Genomic DNA, 23,367 nt, shown 5'->3' with positions numbered 1-23,367 from the left:
GATAAGCAAAGCAAAAAGAGTATTTTCCCAAAAGATATAGCTGTCCAAAAAGTTGTAAAAATCTATTATCTGTTCTCTAGTCCTAGAGGAAGGACATTTAGACAAAATGCTAAAAATTTTGGGAAATGCTGCCTCTCTCCTCAGGGGAGTTTCGCACTTACAGACAGATTTTACTCTGAGAAGACTTGACTTTTGGACTCCTCTCAGCTGACAGATAATGCCAGTGTCTTTCCTTGCTGCAGAAACGGTGCAAACCCACTGATCCAATGTTCCACCAAGTTGTTTCACCTGGTGTCTGAGATGGGGCCTGGACACTAACAGCAGCTGGCTTCACTCAGTGCCGAGCTGCAGGAGACCCAGATCCAAGGCACAGAGGATCACCCACCATGGCCAGAGCAGCTGAAGTATGCTGTGGCTGCCCCCACCCCTCCCCAGTGACCCCCAGGTTTTAACGTAGCTTACAGTGGAAACGCTGCAGAGGAAATAGCATCTTCCCTTCCCAAGAGTACCCACAGCGTGCTTGGAGCTGGGTGACTCCTGAAGAAGTGAGCCGAATGCTGTTCAAAGACAGACTGCAACCAAAAACGACTTTCTCTCTTGACTGAAGATTGTCAGGGTGACCATGACCATGACTTCCCAAATGGGCGGCTTCCAGGGCATCCAGTTGCAGGGTAACAGCCTCTGCCTTAACTCTGTTCTTTGGCACTCGCCATATCTCCTGGACCCAAAGTTCACAGAATCCAGTGCATCGTCTTTTCTCAAACTGATTTTTGTCTTCTGTGTGGGAGTCTTTTGACCTAGAGGTAGAAGCAGCAATGTCTTTGTTGTTTTGCCTTGGAAGAGAAAGCAGTCCTAACCCCTAGCCAGGTTAAAGCCCTTGCAACACGTTTGAATTCACTGGGTCAGGTGGGATTTGACCAGTAAGTGAGGACATGACATCGCATGCTCACTTCACAGGGGAAAATTAGTAGATTACGTCACTCTGCAATGTAACTCCAGTCTGTACCAGTACAAAAGAGAAAGCTGGTGCTGTTCAACCCCAATAAAACCGGAGGCGGATGGATTCCCCCCGCTCTGAGCCCCTCCTGCTCCAATGCACAGATTCTCCCACTACGTCTGATGGCACTGCAATGTCAACTTCTTGCAGATCCTTTTGGCTTACACACAGGAGATGAACCTAAACTGGGAAAGGAGTGGAGGGGTCATGCCTGTGCATCCAGAGGAAAACCGATGGGGAGGATTCCTCTAGCTCCTTTGAGACAGGCTTCCAGCCATGGTGTCCTGACACGACACGGCCCCTTGTTGCAGATCAACGGCAAGCCTGAGCATCCCTGTTACCTGGACCCGGCCAGGGGAGCACAGCATGCGCTGCACAGCCAGCATCCCCCTTGCCGTGCACAGCAGTTCAGGCTCTGCTTTCCTACATGCTGAGCTTGCCTCGTTATTTTAGTCCTCCCACCAGCCTCAGATCCAGCTGCATTAGGCAGGTTTTGATGCTGTCACAGCCACACAGAGAATGAATCATATCGAACATTGCCCATGGGGTTGTTTATTCCTTGAAGAGGGAATGGACTGCATGCCAATATTCCTGGTAAGGTATAATGAAGGAACTAGCTTTTGCTAAGAAACCTGGATGCCCTCCTACAGGGATTTGCTGGATTATACGGCTCTGGAAAAGCTATGTAAAAATAATAATACGTATGATAAAAATAATTTTTAAAAGGCAAAGACACTTTCAACATACTGAAATATTGACGGGGTCTTTCAAACAGCACACCTCCTCAGTGCAGACAAGGACACCAGGAACACAAATATGCACAACCAACTCTTGAAGTTAGTGCTCACACGGACATATCTTCCTGTCCACTTAGGGTCAGCCCTCTCCTTTGCTTTTGCCTCCTTCACGTTGTTTTTCAAAAGAGATACTTTGCCACCTGGCTCTCTCTTCTGGAGCTGGAGTTGCTGCGGAAGGTGTTAAATGGGAATTTTTCATCTTCCTCTGTTCTTTGCTGTTTCCAGTCTTTAAATTCAACTTTTATTAAGCAAAACAAGACCAGGGTGCAATCTTGGTTTGAGAAGATCATTTGATCAAGCATAAAGCAATACTACGGTGTAAATGGTCTGTGGTGGGGCCATAAGTTATCACATGCAATGTGTTTACTCCTTCGTTGACTTCTGAAATACATAAACAGATAAAAGTTTGAAATGCGATCCAGTCCTCAGCCTTTGGAAATGATTCATTTCTATTAATGATTTACTGATTTACACACAGCTTATTTTGCATAAAGTTAGAGCTGGGCACATTTATTCATTGTGATTCCCTTAAAAATGGATATAAATATCAAAAGCAATTGGCTACCAAAAATTTGAATATTATGGCACTGCATCATGAAGAGTTGACATGAATATGAGTCTAGGTCAGAAAAAAAATATTCAGAAAATGCTTAACCAAGTATGATATTTTACAGCATGTCACTGAATCATATGAAAGGGTTATATTCATTACAAACGTACGCAGTGTTTGCAAAGGATTCCTCAGGAAAAAAACGAAACCATTATTCTCCTAATGAAATATGGTCCATGATCTATGAAACCCATCTCTCCTGCAAAGTCCAGCCTCTTTCTAGTGCTGCATACCTGAAAAGAGACACTGGGTTCAGTGAAAGGAACCAATTACACATCATTCCATAGCCAAAAATGCATATGTTCAATCCCAAATGTGTCAGTTTTGGCAAGGACAGTGCAAAACTGAGCCTGGCAGGAGCAAGGTACATCACTCTAACTGTTCATTCTGTGATTTAGTGGAACAAGGGCCAGCAGCTCGCCAGTCCCCTGATGTGATGCCAGAGCCCTTGCAATGGGCAGGCACTGATCCTGCTGCCGATGGTTTGGCCCTCAGCTGCTAAAGGGCAGGAGCAGTTCCTGCTGGGCTGGGTGTTGTCACTCTGCCTGCTGCAAGCCTGGAGGAGGACACGGACCTTTCCAGTTTGGCGTGAACCCACCCAACCAGCAGCTCCAGGGTCTGGGTGAACAAGAAGAGGGGTCTAGTGTGTGCCAAATCAGATGATCAAAGGGCAGGCACCTCGGAGGGTGTGGGCAGCACCTTCGCCCTGCCACCCTAACGGCACTGGGGGCTTGATTCACCAGAGCCTGCAGGGCTGTCATGAAGAGGCACAAGGTGGGCCAGTGCAAGTAGGGGTTCGCACTGGGCAGTGCATTGTGCTGTGAACTCGCTGGCGTGGGGTGTTGCAGCGGCACTGCTGGGTCCCCCCAAGCCCAGAAGCCAACATTGGCTCTTGTGTCTGCTGGCTCCATAGTCCCAGCGCATAGGGCTGCAGTCACCTGAGTCCAAATCAGGACTTTGGTGCACCAACATGGCAAAGTGCCTTCAACGCAGAGGGAAGGGATGTGGGATACCTTCTCAGGAAAAGCCTTTCAGGAGGCAGCAGTTAATGTCCTTAACAGCAGGGAGCCACCCTGTCCAGGCGTCTCCTCTCTACTGGGAGAGAGCAGGGCATCTGTGTGCGGCCATTGACATGTTACACTCGTACACATATTGATCTGATGGTTCATTGTTCACCCAAGCCCTTGGCAAAGGTCACTGTCTCTGCTCCCATTTTACAAATGGGAGCAGAGGCGAAGATTAATTTTCAGAAGTGATTAATGTTCCTGGTGCCCATCCTGATTCACTTTGGGCCTCAAGCCCCAGATGAAGTCTGGAGCTGGGTTAATTAAGGTGCCCCTTGCCCCTCTCCCAGCACTGCCAGACACGTCCGTTGCTTGTTGTCGTTGTCTTTTCCCACAAACTCCTCCACCCTTTATCCTGTGCCAACCCGCAAACCGGCTCAGAGACCTGCTTCTGAGGCTGCTTTCAAGACCCACATTTCCCGTGACGCCCAAACAATTTCAGATCCTCGTTTCTTGGCCCTTGGTGCTTCATCCTACAGGGTGTTTAGGAAGGAACACTCTCCTTCCCAGGGTCCAAGTTTTACCGCCAAGGTAAATCAGGGCTTTTAACGTCCAAGAAGCTCTTGATTACCACAGGGGTCATTGGCCGAGGACCAGTGGCTACTCCTGCACAGCAGCTGCTGGAGGCAACGTTCCCCACGTGCTTTGCCCACCATGGGCAGAGGGGACAGAGGCGCCCCCAGAGACCTGCCCGGTGCCCTGCAGCTGTGTGAGGCACAGAGACCACGGGGCAGAGCCCTGCGCCGCTGGGCAGCCTCTGCAGCGTGCGGGTCCAGGTCGTGCCGGGTGCTGCCGGGCCGGGCCGCGCCACCGGCATCTGCGTGGCCCTCGGCCGTGCCCCCGGTACCGCTGCCCCCTTGCCAAGCCGGGCCGTGCCCAGCCGGGCCGTGCCATGTCGGGCCGTGTCCCGGGCGCAGGGCGGTGCCGGGACGAGCTGCGTGGGGCCGGGGTCGGGGCCGCCCGCCGCGCCCAGGCACGTGCCCCCGGGTCCCCCGGCGCCCCGCGCCCCCACGGCCGCGGCCGGCCCATGTGCCCGGTCGCAGCTCGGCATGAATGAACCGCCCTCCGCCAATCGGCGGCCGCCCCGCCGGCGGGCGCACGCGGGCCGCCCCGCCGAGTGCCTCCGCCGGCCAATCCGTCGGCAGCGGCCGCCCGCCGCCGCCCAATGGCGGCGGGGAGCGCGGGGCGGCGCCCCGCGCCGGCAGCGCCCTATGGCGGAGCGGCGCGGGCCACCGGCGGCGGCGGGCGGGCCAATGGGGCGCGGGGGCGGGGCCGGCGCGCGGCGGCCCGGCGCCCCGGCGCGCGGCTCTAAAGCGCGGCGCGGCGCGGAGCGGCGCAGACGGCCATGGCCGCCACGGCGCAGTACCTGCCGCGCAGCGCCGCGCTGATGCACCCCGACGGGGACAGGCTGCACCAGGGCACCACGTACCGTGAGGTGCAGAAGATGATGCACCACGAGTACCTGCAGGGGCTGGCCCCCGCCGCCGGGCACGCCGTCGGGCTGGCGCACCACCAGTGGCTGCCCAGCGCCGGCACGGACTGGGGCAGCGGCGGGGGCGGCGGAGGCGCGCACCTCCCGCCCGCCGAGCACGCCAAGGGCGGCCCGCCGGGGCCCCGCGAGGAGCTGTCCGCTGCCGCCGCCGCCTTCCACCACCGCCCGCACCTGGTGCACCAGCCGGCGGCGGGCGGCGCGGCGGGCGGCTGGGCGCAGGGCGGCGCGCACCACCTGCCGCCCATGTCGCCGCCGTCGGGGCAGCCGCTGCTCTACGCGCAACCCTACGCGGGCCTCAACGGGATGCTGGGCCCGCCGGCGCCCGCGCTGCACCACGGGCTGCGCGACCCGCTGGGCGCCGAGGAGGCGGGCGCCCACGAGCTGGCGGCCTCGCCGCCGCCGCTGGGGCCACCCGAGCCGTCGGACGAGGACGCGCCCAGCTCCGACGACCTGGAGCAGTTCGCCAAGCAGTTCAAGCAGCGGCGGATCAAGCTGGGCTTCACGCAGGCCGACGTGGGGCTGGCGCTGGGCACCCTCTACGGGAACGTCTTCTCGCAGACGACCATCTGCCGGTTCGAGGCGCTGCAGCTGAGCTTCAAGAACATGTGCAAGCTGAAGCCGCTGCTCAACAAGTGGCTGGAGGAGACGGACTCCAGCACGGGCAGCCCCACCAACCTGGACAAGATCGCGGCGCAGGGCCGGAAGCGCAAGAAGCGCACCTCCATCGAGGTGGGCGTCAAGGGCGCCCTGGAGAACCACTTCCTCAAGTGCCCCAAGCCCTCGGCGCACGAGATCACCTCCCTGGCGGACTCCCTGCAGCTGGAGAAGGAGGTGGTGCGGGTCTGGTTCTGCAACCGGCGGCAGAAGGAGAAGCGCATGACGCCGGCCGGGGTTCCGCACCCGCCCATGGAGGACGTTTACGCACAGGCGGACACGTCGCCGCTGCACCACGCGCTGCCCGGCGCCGTGCAGTGACTGCCCGGCCCCGCCGCCGCGGCCCCGACGGCGGCGGAGCGGGCGCGGGCGGCGGGAGACGCGCTTTAATTTATTCCTCAGACTGGCCCGGCCGCGCCCGCTCCGCGCCCGCGCTGTATTTATTCGCCCGCCACGGGCGCCCTGCGCGCTGGAGCCGCCCGCGGCCGCAGCAGCAGTAGCCAAAGGTTTGCGATCTCTAATTTATTCCCTCCCTCGCGTGGCCGCCGGGGCGGCGGCGTCCGCGGCCCGGCCCGGCCCGGGCTCGCCCGGAGGGCGCTTCGGTATCGCTTCCCGGCCCGTTTCTATTTATTTTCTAACCGTGCGCGGAGCTCTCCCCTCCCGTTGGTGGGTTCGGTCCGGTCCATCCCCTTGGGTTTCGGTTTTTGTTTGTATCTTTATTGCAAAACCAATGTAGACTGCGAGGGTACGTTTCTATTTATGTTATAGTAAATATTTTACTACTTACATAAACCATTTACCCAGGAACCGGTCTCGTGTGGTCTTTGCGGGCTGCGGCGCCCAGCCGGGAGCGGGCCGGCCCGGCGGAGCCCGGCGGTCGGGGCCGCGGCCGAGACGTCCCCGGGGCCCCGCCGAGCGCCCCCCCGGCAGCGGCCGAGGCGCCCTCGGAGCCGCTCCTGGCGGGGCGCAGGCGGCCGCGGCCGTCCCGTCGGTGCCGGCGGCCTCAGGCCCGTCCCGTTATCCGCGCGTTGGCGACGCTTCCTGGCGGCGCCGGTGCTGCGCCCGCGCACGGTGGCGGCCGGGGCCGCGCCGAGGCCCTGCGGGCTCCGCCGGGGCGGTGCGGCGTTTGCTGGCCCGGACGTAACTTTCTGCGGCGGGAGCAGAAGACGCTCGGCTCGGAACTTTCTTCTCGCTTATCGCAGAAGTGGCAAAGGTGCGCTAGCGCGGCTGAGGAGCTTCCTTCCTTCCCTCCTTCCTTCCGCTCAAACCCCCCTCCCGGGTTTTCTGATGTCACCAGTTTCCCCTTTCATGGTTTCGTGCCCTAATATTTTGTGGTTACGCCGAGAAAGGCTGAAAAATTAGTTACTGCACTCTGTATTTCTAGGGGAATCATCTTGCATCTCTGCTTTAAACCTCACCTCTTTCAGCAAATGTCAAGAGAAGTCGCATGCGAGGACTGTGTTTGCCTTTGCAGGTCCTTTGATTCCTGCGGTGTTTTTTGTATGTTGGGAGAACTTCTGAAACATGCCGGTACAGAGCTCTTGCACTGACGAAATAGTCAAAATCTGGTAGTAAAGCACCAAATTCCTTATATTTGGCAGAGAACTTGGCGGCATTCTTAAACATCTGGCACTTGCTAGTTTCCCTACTTGACTCTTACAAATCATGTCCTGTGAAAACAGCAGGCTGAAAAGGGGGTTTTCTAGTGATAGCTCTGCATCCTGCACAGAAATTTATATATAATTATTTTTATATATATATATATAAATTTTTAACGTGTCAAATGTAACTTGCACTTGAAAATTTATACATGAAAATTCTTGCCTTCACTGCGGTTTGATTTTGTTGCGTTTTGTGCCTCTGGGGGTGTGTGTGAATACTTGTCTAAGCAAGGATGCATTTGCAATAGATAATGTTACAAATTATTGCTTTCTCACTGTCTCTTAAAACGTAGCTATTTACGTCAGCTAATACAAAACTATTAAGTTCTCCTAATTCAAAATTCTAGTAAACTCTTTTTTGAGATTTTAAAATAAAGTCACTTTGAGCAGTTACTTCATTAAATACTATGATGCTCATGAGGAGGTGAAGAAATGGTTCACTTTGTGGTACAAATAAGATAGCAAATGCTGCAGTTTAGTGTATTAATAACTTTTCTTGGCATGCAGAGCATAGTAAGAAATCTCATTTAAAGGATGTGCATTCTATGTTTTGTCAGGTTTTGTTACAGATTTTAGCTTCCTTTTTTGTCATGAGACTGGCTTTTATAGAAAAGCACAGAATTGTAGGGCTGTTGTAGAGATCCTGAATTCCGAAAGTTTTGCTGTATTTACTGAATATTTACTAATTTCTAAATAGCTGAGCGTATGCAGTAGCTTAGATGATACATTCCAGTAAAAAAGTGAAGGAGCATGGTGATTCAAGGGTTTGAGTCAATGTATCATGAAAGCATTTAAATTAATTTTCGACTCTGAAAATCTTTCCTTAGCTATTCTTTTGTGTGTTTCGCACAGATGTGCCATTGTGTTTAATGTTTGGTAATGCTGTAGCTCTGCAGCCTTTACTTAAGAATTTCTGTGTGATAGCCAGGCTTTAAGGGAAGGAGAAACAAAATCGGAAATGAAGGAAAGAGGTTTTATTTTTTAAAGAAAACAAACTCTTGTTTGCTTTGAATTATTAATTGTTCTGCTTTTCTATACCAGGAGTGATTTCGGTCGCCTCTTCGTTCTGAACTAACCTGGCTGGCAAACAGCATTTATATTGATACTTAGAAGGGAAGGGTCAGTTTTCACATTGCGTTCTCATAATGGATGAGATGTGCTGTGAGTGCTGGGGAGGACAAGCACCCTTGGGTTGTTCGGTTTGTCAGATTGTATAAGGCGCTGGCAGCCCCACTGCATTAGCTCTTTCATGCTGTTGAGCAGCAAAAATAAAATACACTTTATATATCTCATTTCTGCAGTGCCGCAGTGCTCAGCTGTTCTGAAAATCAAATGCCCCAAAGGTTTGCCTCTCTTAGAAGAACTTGTTAGTTTTCTTGGTCAAGGATTAAATGGCAATTACTGGAGGGAGACCTGATTTTTTTTTTTTTTTAAATTTTTTTTGGCGGTGGTTGTTTCTCACTAAACTGGAAGTATGATCTCCTACTACCTCAGGAGGAAAACACATGAAGGTAGGACTGTGATGTTGGTACCCTAAAGAAAAGCAGATGTACAAATAGTAATTTAACAGTGCACAAAGTAAGTAGCAGAATATGCAAAGAAGGAAGTGTAGTTAAGGAAAAGGAGTTAGGCGCATTACCAGTGTTAGAAGGGTTTAGGTCTGCACTAAGGATGTGAAATCCTTCTTTGTAACCCAGGGACAGAGGGAGCTGCAGGAGCTCTCTGCTCTTGGGCAGTGCCTGGCCCCAGCAGATACTCTTCAGAGCAGCGTCACTTTTGTGCTTGGATCCGGGCTGTGGTTAGTCCCTGGGTAGCATCAGGCTGTGCTCACCACGCTCGGGGCAGGCGCTCTCCTCCAGCGTGCCGCCCGCCTTCAGAGAGCTTGGTGGGGACCTCCATGCCGGGTCCCGCCAGCATGGCCCAGAGAGGCTGGCGCTGGCCGGTGCAGCTGAGGTCACATCTCAGACTGGTGAGGTAAAGCGGTGGCCAAGGGAGCCCTGGCCAGCTGGGGCAGTTGGCATCAGGCAAACATGTCCCTGGTTTGAGCCCAGCCCTTCCCTCATGCTCGCAGGAAGGCACAAGGCTGGGCTGTGCCTTCGGTGTGCTTCATCCTTGCTGGGAGCAGAACAGTCTGCCTGTGCTCTCCAGGAACTCGGGAGGGCAGCTGCGCTTTGCAAACGCTGTTGTCTTAGAAATTGGTTATTGGCAATTTTAGGAAATTGCTGTTTTCTGTAAGGCAGACAATATTCAGCAAGGTATCACTGAACTCTTCTTTATTTTTTATTTTTAAAAAGGTGGACAGTTGCTGCTCAGCTTTCCTGTGTGCTTAGGAAAAGGTTGTGGTGATCCAGTATCAAACTTTCTTTCCAGATTTCTTGTCTTAGACTATTATTGCTGCCACTTGCAAGAGCAGGGTGTGCTTGCTCTGTAACAACTGCAGAAGTGACTACAGCACAGCAGTTTGCCTTGCTAGGCACAGTCACACATAATTATTGATGCCACGTTCATCTTATGCTTTCAACAGAATCTGGTCTCTTCTGCTGACTGCTATCCACTCAGGGCCTGATCCCAGCAGTGCAGGCTGTCCCCTAACAAGCTCAAGCAGCAGCAGAAACACTGTAATTTCTTTTCATGTAAATTTGGAGCATCAGTGTTAACACCTTGGAATCTTATTCCTAACTGTCCATCCCTGCTTGCTCGCTGTCGCACATGGAGAGATTTCAGCACCGTCTGGTTGAGCATATATTTTAATTCTGCGCTGATGTTGTTTGCATATATTTTGATTTTACACTAGTGCTACCGTTGTTTGGTCAGCTCCAGGCAGGGGCAGGAGCAAGCTGAGATGTGGTGGGGGCTGTTTTGGTTTTGTTTTAAAATGCTAAATGTCCATAGATGAAAGTGTCTGGTCTTGCTAAGATTTACATTGCTTGACCCAAAGACCCTCCTGAAATGGACAAAGAACAGGACTTCTCCAGACTTACACCAGTGGATATGATGTGGGCTTGATCAGCATCACCCCTCCGTTTTACACGGATGTGCATATATGGGAAAAACACAGAGAAGGAGCTCGTTGAGCCTTTCATGTATACTCCCACTGCGCTTTGCAGAACTGATTTATGGGCATTCTGCATCTCTCCCACTTGTTATTTGTTGGTGAGTGTAACTGTGCCTGTGTGCACACACAGCTCTCGCCTGGGCACAGAAATAGAAATACAGCCAACTGCACTTAATGAGGTGTTTTCCTTTGTGATTCAGGTAAACTCTACCCGTGAAAGTTCCCCCTAGTTCCAATTTGAACTAAGACCAGGCTTCTTCGTGTAACCTGCCATGCCGTGCCTGGGAATTACAAGGTTGCAAAGGCAGCGTTAAAGCCTATGATCCTGTGCACAAGATACAGTGTGCATGGTAGATCAGACTTCATGAATATTTCATGTTCCTTGATACTACATTATTTTTGGTGTTGGTCAAAATGAGTGTTATTTCTTGTAAGCCTTGCAGAGGTGTTTTAGTTACACAGGTGCCCTGGCTCATACACTGCTGGGAGCGCTTGCTGCAGCGGAGAATGCTCTCCGTGCCAGACTTTAAAGTCGTTTCTAATTGATTTTCCTCTGCCACCTTTCTTTTGGAGCATCCTGCCTGATAAAGACATCGGTGCAACACCTCCAGCACCCAGGTCACATTTCCTTGTGGACACATGGACACTTGCAGCTCCACAGAGGGCAATCCGCTTTTGATCACTTTGCCAGATTATCGTTCTTCCAAGTCTTCTTGCTTTTTAATCCCCGCAGCAGCTGCTCAAGGGCCAAAATGGACAGCAGTCACCACAGCCAAAGAATAGTATTTCTTTCATAATGTTTCCAAGCTGGCTTTTCTGTCAACATGTTCAGGAAAGGCGGATGGCTAGCTGGAGCTGCTCGACACCCTGTCTCAGGAGCTATACCCGTAACAGCTGAGTGCCTTGAGAGTAAATGAATGAACAAGTGCACAAAAATCTTCTTGCAGATGCAGATGTCGCGTATGTGCACAAGAGTTGTCAGATGCTCTGAGGAAGTGCCTGCTCCTCACTAGGGGATCGATACAAGGTATGAGAAAGCCAATGGGCATTTTTTCATTTCACTGTAGTAATTTCTTATTTTTTTTCCTGTGGAAATTTGTCGTGTGGTTTTTCATTACCTGGAGCTCAATGTGTATTAGTACCTCTCACTCACCCTGGAGGCTGTGCGATTTTGAGTTATGCTGGATCTCAAATTTGTAGCTAGCCAAAACTCTGGGAAATGAATCTGATTTACATGTTTGCATTTTTTGCAGTCCTTTGCAGGATTGGTTTTAAAGACTCAGGACATTGCATCAGACGTCTTTATGTTTGGGGTTTTTTTTTAATATAGAATTAGTTTTAAATTGGAGAAGTCATTTCAGTCATGTTTAAGACTAACCTGGCTACAGAGAAAAGGAGTGATGGCTTTTCAAATAAATTGACAGAAGTATAGGCAGTGAGAGAACTGTAGTACAGAAGAGCAGTTACCATATTTGCTACAATGGAGATTTTCCTCTAAAACAGTATTGGAGCTCCTGGATTTTATTCTCAGATCTTCTGTTAATTTCCTTCAGGACTAGAAGAAATGTTTTCTTGTGGTTTTTTTTTTTTTTCTTACAGTATTTTTATTTCTCATGAAGTGATGTAATAAATCTTTCCTTAAGTTGCAAGGGTTAATTTCTATGGAGCACTGACAAGACCTCAGCAAAAAGCGCTACAGCAGTGTGAGATGTTCCCTGGCTAGTGGTGTGAATAATGTGGGTTTGCAGACTGCTTATTTGGTAGCTCCAGTGGAAGAGCATTTCCATGTGCTGGACTCTGATGTGCAATGCGGGCAGAGCTGCACTGCAGGGACGCAAGAGCTTCTTTCCTGCTTCCCCCTCTCTCACTAGTCTGTATAGGGCTATTTTCCTGATCTGGGCAAAGTGTTCCTGACCCTGCTGCTCCAGGGCCATGGAGAGCAGAATGGGCTTGCTGTGTGTTTTGAGGATAAGTGCTGTGGAAGAGCATCACCCACTGCTGAAATGGTCTCCATCAGCCCAGGAGCCCTCTGGAGCTCCAGCTCATGATGACAAGTGCAGCCAAGTGCCGTCTCTCCAGCTCCCAGCTGACTTGCATCAGCACAGTGTTACTTTTACTTACATTGCCTGTGGCGTGTATCCGGCAGAGCTGTCTGGAGGGGCACTGATGTGCCATGGTGGCTGGCCCTTGTCCCCTGCCCTCTCTCCCAGCCAGGTGGGCATCAGGGTGCAACTTTGAATTTCTCTTCTTCAGGACCAAGGTCTGTGTCCCTTGTGCCTTTGTGTCCTCTGCAAAGCTCGAAGTGCCAGGAGCTGGTGAGCACTTAGGGCTCAGAACAGTTTTACTCGCATGTCTTTTCTCATGCCTTATCACAGTCTCAGGTGTCAGAACATTTATTCAGGAGCAAAGGGATGAAAACTGTTGCCAAACCTGACCTCGCATGTTGCTTGCCTTGCCGTCCACTCACGGTGCTCTCCTGAATGAGCCCACACACTCGTGTGGCAGAGACTCGCAGGATCCGCTCGAGCGGTGAGGCTCAGGGGTCTGATCCACTGTGCTGCAGCCCCGGCAGCTGCCAGCCCCTCCGGCAGCGAGGGAGAAGTGTGATGGGCCTGTTAAAAGGTGCAGACTTGCAACAGGGGTGGGAGCTATCTAACAAACCCATCATCGCAGAAAAGCCTTGTATCTTGTGGTTCAGGCTACTAATCACCATAGGGCCTGGGTTGTTTTCTTTTTTTCTTTAAACATTATCACTTCAGAGAATGGAGCTGGAGTCATCTGCAGCTGTCAAGTTGGAGGAGACGAGGGGTTTGCTGAGCCCCACGAGAAGCAGGCTGAGCAGACCGCTTGTCAGCCAAACTTCGGTGTGAAGGATGTTGATTCTTCAGCAAATACGGGCAAGCAAAAAGCAGCAGGCAGTCACAGTGCTGGGTTCATTCTGTCCTGTACTGCTCTCAGGTATGTGTGAGAATCATGCTCTCGTTCTTAAGAGGGTTGTGACACAAAGGGGATTTGCTCCTGATAGGCGGATGCTTAGCTCTTTGTTTTCCTAAAATTACTTAGTTTACTCTCAGCAGCAGTTTTATTTTCAAATGAGAATGTATAACACCTTAGCTCCTCAGTAGCAGAGCTTGCCGCTTCTGACTGCAGCAAGTCTGTAACAATCTTTCTTCAACAATTGGTATATCGAAGAAAAGAGTTTTCTCTGCTTTGGGAGCATCTCACAGTTGCCTCTCACTTCCTCAGTCTTGCAGGTTTCTGGATTGTTCTGCTGCTTGCATGGCACCAAGCACTTTCCAGCCCCCAGGTCGTGAAGATCAGCGCAGGGCCAAGCAGCAGTGCTCTGCCACATGCTAAGCAGCATCCCCATCTCTTTTGCTTCTGCTGGAGGTGCAGCCAGTGATACCCTTTGCTGCAACCCAGAAAATGGCTACACTCACCAAAAACAAAAAACCTGAAACTCCCCAGTCACTGAGATGCTTTTGCTTGTCTCATGGTGTGTTTGCCCTAAATATGCTTTTAAAGTGAAAGGCAAATAGCCAGATCTTTGTGGGGCTCGTGAGCCAGGGCTCTGCAGAACGACAGTCTAATGGGTTGCACATTGGTATATGCACCCTGACGCTTGCATTTGCTTTCCTGTTGCTGTTCATTTTCAGCCATTTCATTCTAGTGTAGATGGAAAAACAAAGCACTTGGCAATACGCTGCTAACATATTTATCATCCAGCATGTTCATTCTCTGTAGGTCACCACCCAGTGCTAGGTTTGGGGGGAGCTAGGGGTGCTGGGCCACAGCGAGGGCTGGGAGAGCTGAGCAGGGTGAGGAGCAGTTGGCACGGGCATGTGCCTGTGTCAGGGTGTTTGCCTGGTCTGGTGTTGCTGCTGGCCTGTTCGGACCCTCCTCAGGACGTGAGGGGGTCAGCCTGGCTCTGTCCCCAAGCAGCCTGTGACAGCCGGCACCGCAGGGCAAAGGTGGGAGCCTGCAGCTAGCAGCAGGACAGAGCCACACTGCCTGTCCTGGGACCGGCCAGCCAGGCTGCTGCCACAGCCTGTGGCTTAAATGCGCAGCCATGTCTGTGTGCTGGGCCAGCTTTGGTCAGCTGCTGGGGAAGGAGAGGGTTGGGCTCGGTAGGTGAAAGCTTCCTGTCCCGGACCCCTCCGGCAGTTCTGCTGCTTTGGCCGTGCTGCCCGCGTCTGCCTGGGCAGGGGCTGGCTGTGCCCACCCAGGAGGGTCTCGCCTCCCCAGCCCTGGCCAGGGGAGAGAGCAGCCTCGCAGGCTGGCCCAGCCTTGCTGGTGGTGGGGACAGGGGCAGGTCAGCGTCATTAAGAGGGAGAGTATTGAATCGATACCTGGAGTGTTTGATATTCTGCTTAGTGGAACACTTGTTATGTCTTTAATTACTATTTCTAAAAGCACCACAGGATGGAAAGCAAAAGGCAGAAATAAATAGCAAGGGGTGATCAATTGGGCATGAAACCCTTGTTATTGATCACCTTTAACCTCTGCTTAAACTAATGACAGAGCTACCATTTAACTGTCCCCAGGCACAAAGCACATCAATTGTGCAAGTGCCACATAAATCATGGTGGGCTGCAGTGCATTGCCGAGTGGCCCAGGAGCCATCCTGCCCGGCAGGGAGGGCGAGGGGTTGCTGGCCTGTGCCACGCTGCTGGAGAACCCGCAGCCGGTTTTCTCAGGTAAGCTGCTGCTCTGTGAACTGATATTTAACACGAAAAGGCTCCCGAGAGCAAAGCCATGTCACAACTCTGAATGTAGTGCAGGGCTGCAGAAATGACAGTACTTCTCCTGCCTGCCTCTTCCCTCAAAGAGCTAAAAACAGATTTGTGCTATTAAAGACCCCATTGATGCCTGCTCCTGACCTCCAATACCATGGGTGGGGGATGCTTACTGAAGCATGGTGAGTTTGCAAGAAAAAAGACAGACGGGACTTAGGTGAAACAATGATCCCATATCTAAGCAAGTATTCGAAGCAGAAGAGTTTGAGGAGGGAGTGACATAGTCTGGACACAGAAAGGATTGCCTTTTCCCATATGCCTTCAGTTGACTTCCTGAATCATCAGCTGTGCTGGAATTGCCCTTTCTGTTTGGTACAGGGGTAAAAAAAAAAAAAAAATCAAGATGTGCAATTGGCAACAGAGTGAAGTCAGCATAGCCTTTCCAGATAACAACAATAATATTCATTAACATTCAATCTACAAATTATCCCTTGAAAACCCAGCCTGGAGACTTGCCAGTTTTCAACACAAAACAGTGTTGTCTGTTCCATTTCCAGCATGGTAGCATTTCCAAGGCTGTGTCTGACATACGGCATCGCAGAGCTATCAGCTGTACATCCTGCCACGTACAGGGTGAGGGGCTACACCCTGCCTTTTGAAGGGAATGTTTGTATTTCATTAAAACGGGATGGCTGGTCTGCAAATTCAGCTCCCCAAAGAATTAGGAGGTGATTTTTTTTTTTTTCCTTGATGTTCCCTACTCTTAGTTTTGGTGAAAGCAGTGGGCTTTTTCAGCAGCTTTCATAAAGCTGTTTGTTCCAGAACCGTTTAGTAAGCGTTCACACTGAGCCCTGGGTAGGGAAGCTGGGGAAAAATCTGAGCAGTTGGAAGAGTCCCACTGAGCAGCGTGTCTGTATGTTCATCCCTCTCGGAAAGCTCTCAGGATTGCTTCTGTCTCCACGGGGACAAGGAAAAGGTCCTTTCTTGTCTGCTATTAAATGGGCTGTCCGCGGCATGATGCTGAGCGCATACTCTGCCTGAGCCTGGCACTGCTGTGCACATCCCTGAAGAACTTCCTTAGGAGACCCTGGATTAATACACGCTTTGCCTTTGTGCTGCCATTTGAAACCTTAAAAATCATTTGGGTGTCCTCATCCATCAGCTATTGGAAACATTATTGATAATACAATCATTCCTCCTTTGGTCCCTCTGCTTCCCTTTTTCTCTGCTGCAGATGCTGTAATTTGTCACTGCTTGCCTCTGAAACATTGAGAGATTAGAATCTGCCCAGGTGCAGCACGGGAGCATTGCAAGTGCAGCACAGAGAGGCTTCCTGCATCTCTCACCGTCCACATGTATGGCCAGGGCTGCAGCATGCTTGCCCACAGCTGGGGGACAGTCTGATATGGCCCCGGGGAGCCTGAGCAGCCTTTATGTGCGCTCAAGGTCTGCACTGACCAGGCCGGGGCTCTGGATGCCCTGTGCCAGCAGGATCCCACTCTGGGATGTCACAAGTTTGGGTCTCTGAAATGCCTCATCCCCTCAGCTCTGGGTATTTCACAGGGACACGTGGGTACCCAGGTATGTCTGCTGACCATGGCAACAGGGCTGCTGCAGAAGAAGCCTAAGTCAGCAGAGGTCCAGCTGGCATCGAGGAGAGCAGCGCTGTGCCCTTGTCCCAGCCTGGGTTTTGGCCAGTGCAGAAGAGCCAACCTGCATTCTTGTGGCTGAGCAGTGAGCTGCTGGCTGCCAGCCACGGGGCTGCTGGATCGTTTCGGGTGGGACGAGCACAGCACCCTGCAGCCCTGGTGCGCAGGTCTGCCTGCTGCCAAGCTCCTGCACCGTGCCACTCGGATGGGCTGGCTGCGCAGGATTGCTGGTAAAGCCATCAGCACATGAGGAAGGAAAGGGAAAGGTCTGCCCTCAGAGCTCTTCCTGCTTCTCCTGAGACAAGTAGTCTCCTCCTAGGGCTTCCCTGGAGCAACTGAGCTCTGTCTGCTGAGGACGCAGAGAACAGGGTCAGGCTCTGCTGTGTCCACTTTGTTCTGCCCTGGGACCAAACGACCCCCGACACTGCTCCTGCTGTACTCCCTCACCATGCGGGTCTATGTGGTGTCCAGTGCAATGCAGCCCTCCCAGAATTGCTGCAGGCGATTCCTTTCACTGGGAAAGCCTCCAGCTGGGCTGGCATTGCACCTTAGCAAACACTTGTGACAGATCTGAGACTGCAGAGGCCCCTTTTCTCAGGTCGTACTTTGCTTTCTGGTTTCCATCAGTCTGATGCTGGAAGGGTTGTCTTGGAAGGGTCACTGTCCCAATTTGCTCCTGCCCTGGGGCCCAGGGCTCCCTTCAGGTGGGTGCTGTGAGGTCACCCTGGGGGTTTGCTCCAGGTCCCCAGAGGGTTCCTGTTCACTGCAGACAACTGTTGGTACAGGCAGTGCTGCTGCTCCTCTTCTGTCAATGAAGGCATAAGCCGTAGGTGTCATTAGCCTTAAGCTGGTAGTTAGCTTTCACTCTCTGGGGGCTCTAAGGCCTGGGCATGTCAGAGCAGAGGGGCAGCGGGTGCCATCCTGCAGAGCCCTGCTGAGCCCTGCTCCTCGTGCAGCACTGCCAGGGAGGATTCGCCCCAGACGCCTGTGGACGGCAGATGCAGGCCACGGGGGACACCAGTGGCTGCGGTCCCTGTGCAGTGAGCGGCTGCTGGTTTGGCAGAGGGGCCATCTCGGTGCACAATAAAATCTTCTTACATGTCAGTCCAGAGGGGCAGAGCTCCCCGCTGACAACAGCTGCGCAGAGAGCTTGGCATGGATTTGCATAGATGAAATGATTTCTCCTGCCATTCATTCAGTCTTTCTGTCTGCCGGCTTCCCTGCTCCTCTGTGGAATCTGGGGTCCACACAGAGAGCATTCAGCTGGCTGCGAGCTCTTTGCTGCGCGTTGCTTTGCACAGATGTCCCCAAGCAATTCCATGAATTGTTGCTCTATAGTCACTAAGCTGTTTGGGAAAACATTTCAGATAACTGTCCTACGCATTGGAGTGACTGAATTAATGGCATTTGAATGGTCAAAAAGATAGTGTGAATTGGGAACAATGCTGTCCCTGTAACGGGCAGCAGGAGAATTCCAGCTGGTATTTTCATTGTTAATGAGCAAACCCAGGGCGCTGTGCAGCCTCACTACCTTGGAAGGGGCTGAAGAAATGCACAAACCAGCCGTCACTTCCCCTTCTGAACTTTTCAAATGCCAGGAAAGGAATGCTTTTCAAATTGTCTTTTAGAGCTCCACAAGTGACCACTATACCTCAGCTGTGAGAAGGGAAGGGGGAGGACTGTGGTCATGGCTGCCCAGGTGTGTGCTGCCTGAGCACCGTGCAGTGCGATGAGCCTTGGTGTACACTGAGTTCAGGAGTTCCTCTGCCCTTGGGTGCCAAGGCAGCACCTCTGACTGAGGATGCCTGTGAAGGTGGAAGCAAACTCTGTACCACTGTAACCATTTTCCCAGTCTCACATTTCTCCCTGCGTTTCCCTTACTGACTATTGCTGGAGTCAAGGTACGGGGGAGTGGGGAGACCAGGGCCGCTGGAGAAGGAGAAGAGGGAGAATGGCGTGTGCCGGCAGGGCTGTGTGGGGAGCTGAGACGCACCTTCACAACTGCTGTGGCAGAGCCTGTCTCCCCGCAGCCTGAGCAGCCACCTCAGAAATAGTGTGTTGACAACAATCATTGTTTTCAAATACACTGCACACTCCCAAACACCGTTTTCACTATGTGAGATGACCGTCAGTGATGACAAGTCAATGACAAGAGGTGTCCTTTGCAGCAGGAGGAGAGTGAACTCACCTGCAGCCAGCCAATGAATCCCGTACAGTGGCAGGCACTGCTCCGAGGAGGGTGCTTGGCAGTCAGGAGAGCTTTGTTGCATCTGGGCTTGGCAGAGCACAGCGATCCCAGCCATACATCATCGGGAAGAACGTGCGCTTGGGTAACACATTAGAATAATACATTATTAGAGCATTGTTGCTATGGTGATGTATTAGGGCAATATATCATTAGGTACCTTCCATTGATGATGTATTACTCCAAACATGGCTCCTGCCAGCACCAGCACAAGGGCCACAGGGGAAGTCTTGTGGTTTAGCAGAAACTCTACCCCTTCTCTATGGAAAAAAACCCAAGTGTAATTGCTTCATTAAGGGGCTACAGGGCAGGGGCTGGCCTGGGGCACCTCTTCCTCTTTCCCAAGGCCCATTATGGTGAGGCTTGCTCCATGCTGAGCCACTTGCTGTGTTGCCTGGGGACCTGCTACCTGCATTTTAGTGCATCCGGGCAAAAGTACCTTCCTGTGACTGCCAGGCAGAGGGACAAGATATGCCTGGGCCATAGCTGAGCTACAGGAGCTGAGGCATTACTGGGTGCCTCCCCTGGTGCAGCATGGAGTGCCTGCCAAGACCCTCCGGCGAGGAGGCTCGTCCGGGTGCTGTGCTCCCCATGGCCGTCACACTGTGCTCTCACAGAGGGACCAGATCTGCACAGGGCCGGAGCACACTCTGAAGAAGCTCATCCTTTCCTGGTCCCCAGGTGGCCAAAGACACCGGTGGCATGTGCTGGTGCCCAGGCCTGCGGTGGAGGAGACAGGTGAACCCAAAATGGAGCCCAGGGCATGGGTGACTGCTGCTGCTCGCCTTGCTGTGAGCTGCATTGCTTGCTGTCAGCTGGGCTCAGTTACCTTGGGACCACTCTTCCCATGCACACACCGCTGGGTGAACTGCACCGTGCTGGGCCAGGTCTCTCCCTGGGTACAGACACAGGCAGATGCTACCATTTGCTGGCCCAAGAGAAGAGGGACGTGAGCTGCAGTCAGCGTGCCATTTGCAGTCCTCCCCAGGCACAGGTTTGTCACCTGCTGGAGGAAGGAGCTGATGGCAAAGTTGTGAGGGCTGTGACACCGGCAGCAGCTGTCTGTTGCATGCAGCAACACGCACCACCGTGCCTAGCAAGCAGCACTTTACACTGATGAGTGCACGTCCCATTCAAAACGTGGAGCAGGGAAGAATTAACAAACTGCTCAGCACCAGAGGGTAGTGCAGGGAGGTCCCTGACAGAGCAGACTGAGCCTCATGAGTATTGACTCTCCTTCTCCCTCTGCTGCACGCCCAGGTCCCATGGGGCAGGCACCTCCTGGGGCTGTGGGGCAGCTGGTAGGTCAGCACTGGCACGCCACAGGTGACAAGGTATGGCTGGAGAGCTGCATGGGCACTTGTGGCCGTTCACAGCCTCCTCTAACACCAATAACCATCTTCCCCAGCTGCCGGGCAGCTTCCCCTCCCTGCCAGCTTGGAGTGAGGCTGTTTGGATGCTGCACTGAAGCTCTTCCCCTCAGCCTTGGGGCACCCTGCCCCCAGCCTGGCATGAACCCAAAAAGTTGAGCCCAGGAGAGGCTCCAGCCAGCTGGGTCCTCGGGCACCCCCGTGGTCTCTGCAGGGCTGCACTCTTCTCAGCTCAGCGGGCTAAATAAATTGCTTCGGCAACAAAAGCTCCAGAGAGCAGAGTGGGAAACCAGGTTGCTTTCACTGCAAAGTATGCAGTGTGCATCAGATGTAATTTGATTTTAATTAGTGGAGAAGAAAGTAGCAGAGTTAATAAAGTATGCACCACCTTTTGCAGGGATGTCAGTGCTGAATGCCTGAAAAATGCAACCAAATCAGAAAGAAAAGCATAAGGTGAGCAAAGGCTGACTGTGCCTGGGCAATGGCATTGTAAACAGAGTGCCAGGAGAGATTCCCTGGCCCCTGTGATGTCCCACAGTCAGACTCACTGCAAAGAAGCAGTTCATGAAGCGCATGGTGTGACTTTGTGTGGAGATCCCCAACTCTGCAGCCCCAGAGTGTTATCAGCTGCACCTAGGGACTTTTCAACCAGCTGCTGAGAAAGCACTGGCTCCCCTGCCCAGCTTTCATCTCGGACATGACTGTGCAACATGAAGGCTGCTGCTCAGGCTGTGCAGGTGCCCATTGCTTCCTTCCCGTCGTTTTCCCAGGCCTGGAGGGACCTCAGTGGCTGCCCCGCCCACACAGGGGACAGTAGCTCCTGGATCTCCCCCTCTCCAGCACTGCTTGGGGGGTGCAGGTTCACAAGCAACACTGGATGCAGCCGCTGATACATACAGGCTTGTGTTTGGGCAGCAGGTTTTCTGGGCTCCGTTCCCAGCAGTGTGGGCTAGTGGTTAGACCACTTAAGAGCCAGGCTGCCCCCACATCGCCCTGCAGATGCACACTTCCTTCCCTTGAAATCTCTGTGGGAGCAGAGTCTGCCCACTGAGGGCAGAGGGGGCAAGAATAAGAGGGGTTTTTGTGCAGACTTGAAGTATGATAAATAATATTCCCCTGGAACTGCCCTGCTGCTGCTGGTTCCTGTTCATAATGATGATGTGTGAGACACTTTAGGAGAGCAAGACTGTGTCTGCCCTTGATGCCAATGCTTTTAAGGGTTCAGCGCGCTGCCCTGCTCCCAGGCACCATCTGCAATGCTCTAAGCCAGGGCTGCTTTTAGCTTCTCAATCAATTGGATTCAATTAAGTGATAACGTGAGCCTGTGGGTAGAGAAGTGATTGCTTATCCCTTAATCAGCAAATTCTTCCCAGGTAGGGCAATGCGGTTTGCCACCCAGTGTCCATGTGGTTTTAGTGCACATCCTCCGGACTCAGCCCCCTGGAGCCCTGACCTCCAGCTGGTGCCTCCTGCCCTCGCTGCTGAGCTGGTGGTGGGAATGAGGGCCATCCTGCCGCCACGGGCTTGGCTGTCTTTGCCCACCAAGGACACTAGTGCTGGGCCCCGAGGCTGAGGGTCAACCCTTTGCCATTGGGGTTGCTGCCCCGCGCCCCAGGAGAGAGGACCAGCAGCCCAGAGCTGAGGCTGGGGATGCTCAGCACTGCCCGCATAGACAGGAGCAGCCACCTCGGGAAGCAGAGGTATATTTATTTAAAGCACTCTTTTTTGACTCAATGCCATGTTTCCACTGGCAGACGCTGCCAGCATTCACCCTGACACGTCTGGGAGCAAGTGTGTTAGAGAGGCTATGGGCATCTTGGTGAAGCGGAGCTGGCTCTGCCCCTCTCCCCGCTCCTGCTCCATGGCCATAGGGTGCACAGGGCACCTCGGCTATCTGAGGCCAGACCTGGCTGTAAGGGATTTCAGACATCAATAAACATCAGTGTCAAAAAGGACAGGAAAAGGTTATTTATCAGAAAAACAGGCCAAGAAGCAGGATTGCAGCAGGGGTGACATGTGCTCTGGCCACGCTTCCAGGGCCGCATCCTGTGACGGCTCAGAGGGGTCAGAGCCACCACGCCAGCACTGCTCGCATCCCCACACCAGCTGATAACCATGGCTTAGCCCTGCAGCCCCTGTGCTGTGCCTGGGGCCAGGCTGTTGCCACCAGCCATGACAGAAGCCCGATATTTCTCTTGCTTCCTCTGGTGTAATTAGGACTCTGTAGGAGTGACAGTCTCCTCGGAGCAAGTCAAGCTTGGAGGGGGCTGAGGTTTCAGAGCGAGCTCTGCCACCCCCCAGTGCTCTCCTGGCTGCTGGGCTCCCCAGGCTTGGGGGAGCTGTTGTTTCTGTGCAGGGACTGGAGGCTCTTCCCCTGGGCTGCCAGGGAGCTGTGGAAAACTGTGGGTGCATGCATGTGAGCATCCATGCGTGTAACATGGTGGAGATTTAAGAGACCAATGTTGGGTAAAACCAGAATAGGTTATTAATTTTCAAGATAACACCAACAAGAGGAGAACACTGAGTTGCTGTTGAATTGTTGATCCTTTTCTGGTGACTTTCTAGTGAAGATCCTCGTGTGCGACGTGGCCTCATGCTTCTCCTCTGCCAGGGACGTGCAGGCTGTGCCAGTGCTGTGCATGGGGCTGACTACGGCCCCGCTGACTGCAGCTGGGTTATGCCCCGCCGGCAGTGAGAAAGGACCCCTGGGAGGCCTGCTGCTGCAGACCTTGGCTCGGGAGCTGCCAGGGGATGGGCCCACGATGTCTGGTGGTACTCCTGGTGCTGGGGCTGTTCCTGCAGGAATGCCGTCGGCACATCCCTGGTATGGCTGGGAGGTTCTGCATCCTTCAAACCTGTCCCGACGCTGCAGTTCAAGGTACAGCCCCAGCGCTGTACCCTCCCTCCCTCCCATCACCTACCTCTGATTAGAGCCCTCAGAACAAACCTCCTAATGCCTTTCCCAAGCTCTCGCCCCCACACTTTTGCCATATAAATCACTATAATTAAAATGTTTGGAAAATGCTTTGGGAGCCCA

At 52.8% G+C, this 23,367-nt stretch overlaps 1 protein-coding gene across 1 annotated transcript; it reads left to right on the top strand.

The window, feature by feature from the left end:
• The first annotated feature begins 4,813 nt into the window (after positions 1–4,813).
• On the top strand, positions 4,814–5,935 carry POU3F1 (POU class 3 homeobox 1). The gene has a single exon (XM_086480220.1). The coding sequence runs from the start codon at positions 4,814–4,816 to the stop codon at positions 5,933–5,935; it is 1,122 nt and encodes a 373-aa protein (XP_086336346.1).
• The last annotated feature ends 17,432 nt before the right edge of the window (positions 5,936–23,367 follow it).

This window comes from Leptosomus discolor, chromosome Z (genome assembly GCF_034619465.1).
Source record: "Leptosomus discolor isolate bLepDis1 chromosome Z, bLepDis1.hap2, whole genome shotgun sequence".
Lineage (NCBI taxonomy): Eukaryota > Metazoa > Chordata > Aves > Leptosomiformes > Leptosomidae > Leptosomus > Leptosomus discolor.
The sequence above is the reverse complement of the archived record's forward strand: the minus strand, read 5'-3'. Positions and strand labels throughout refer to the sequence as shown.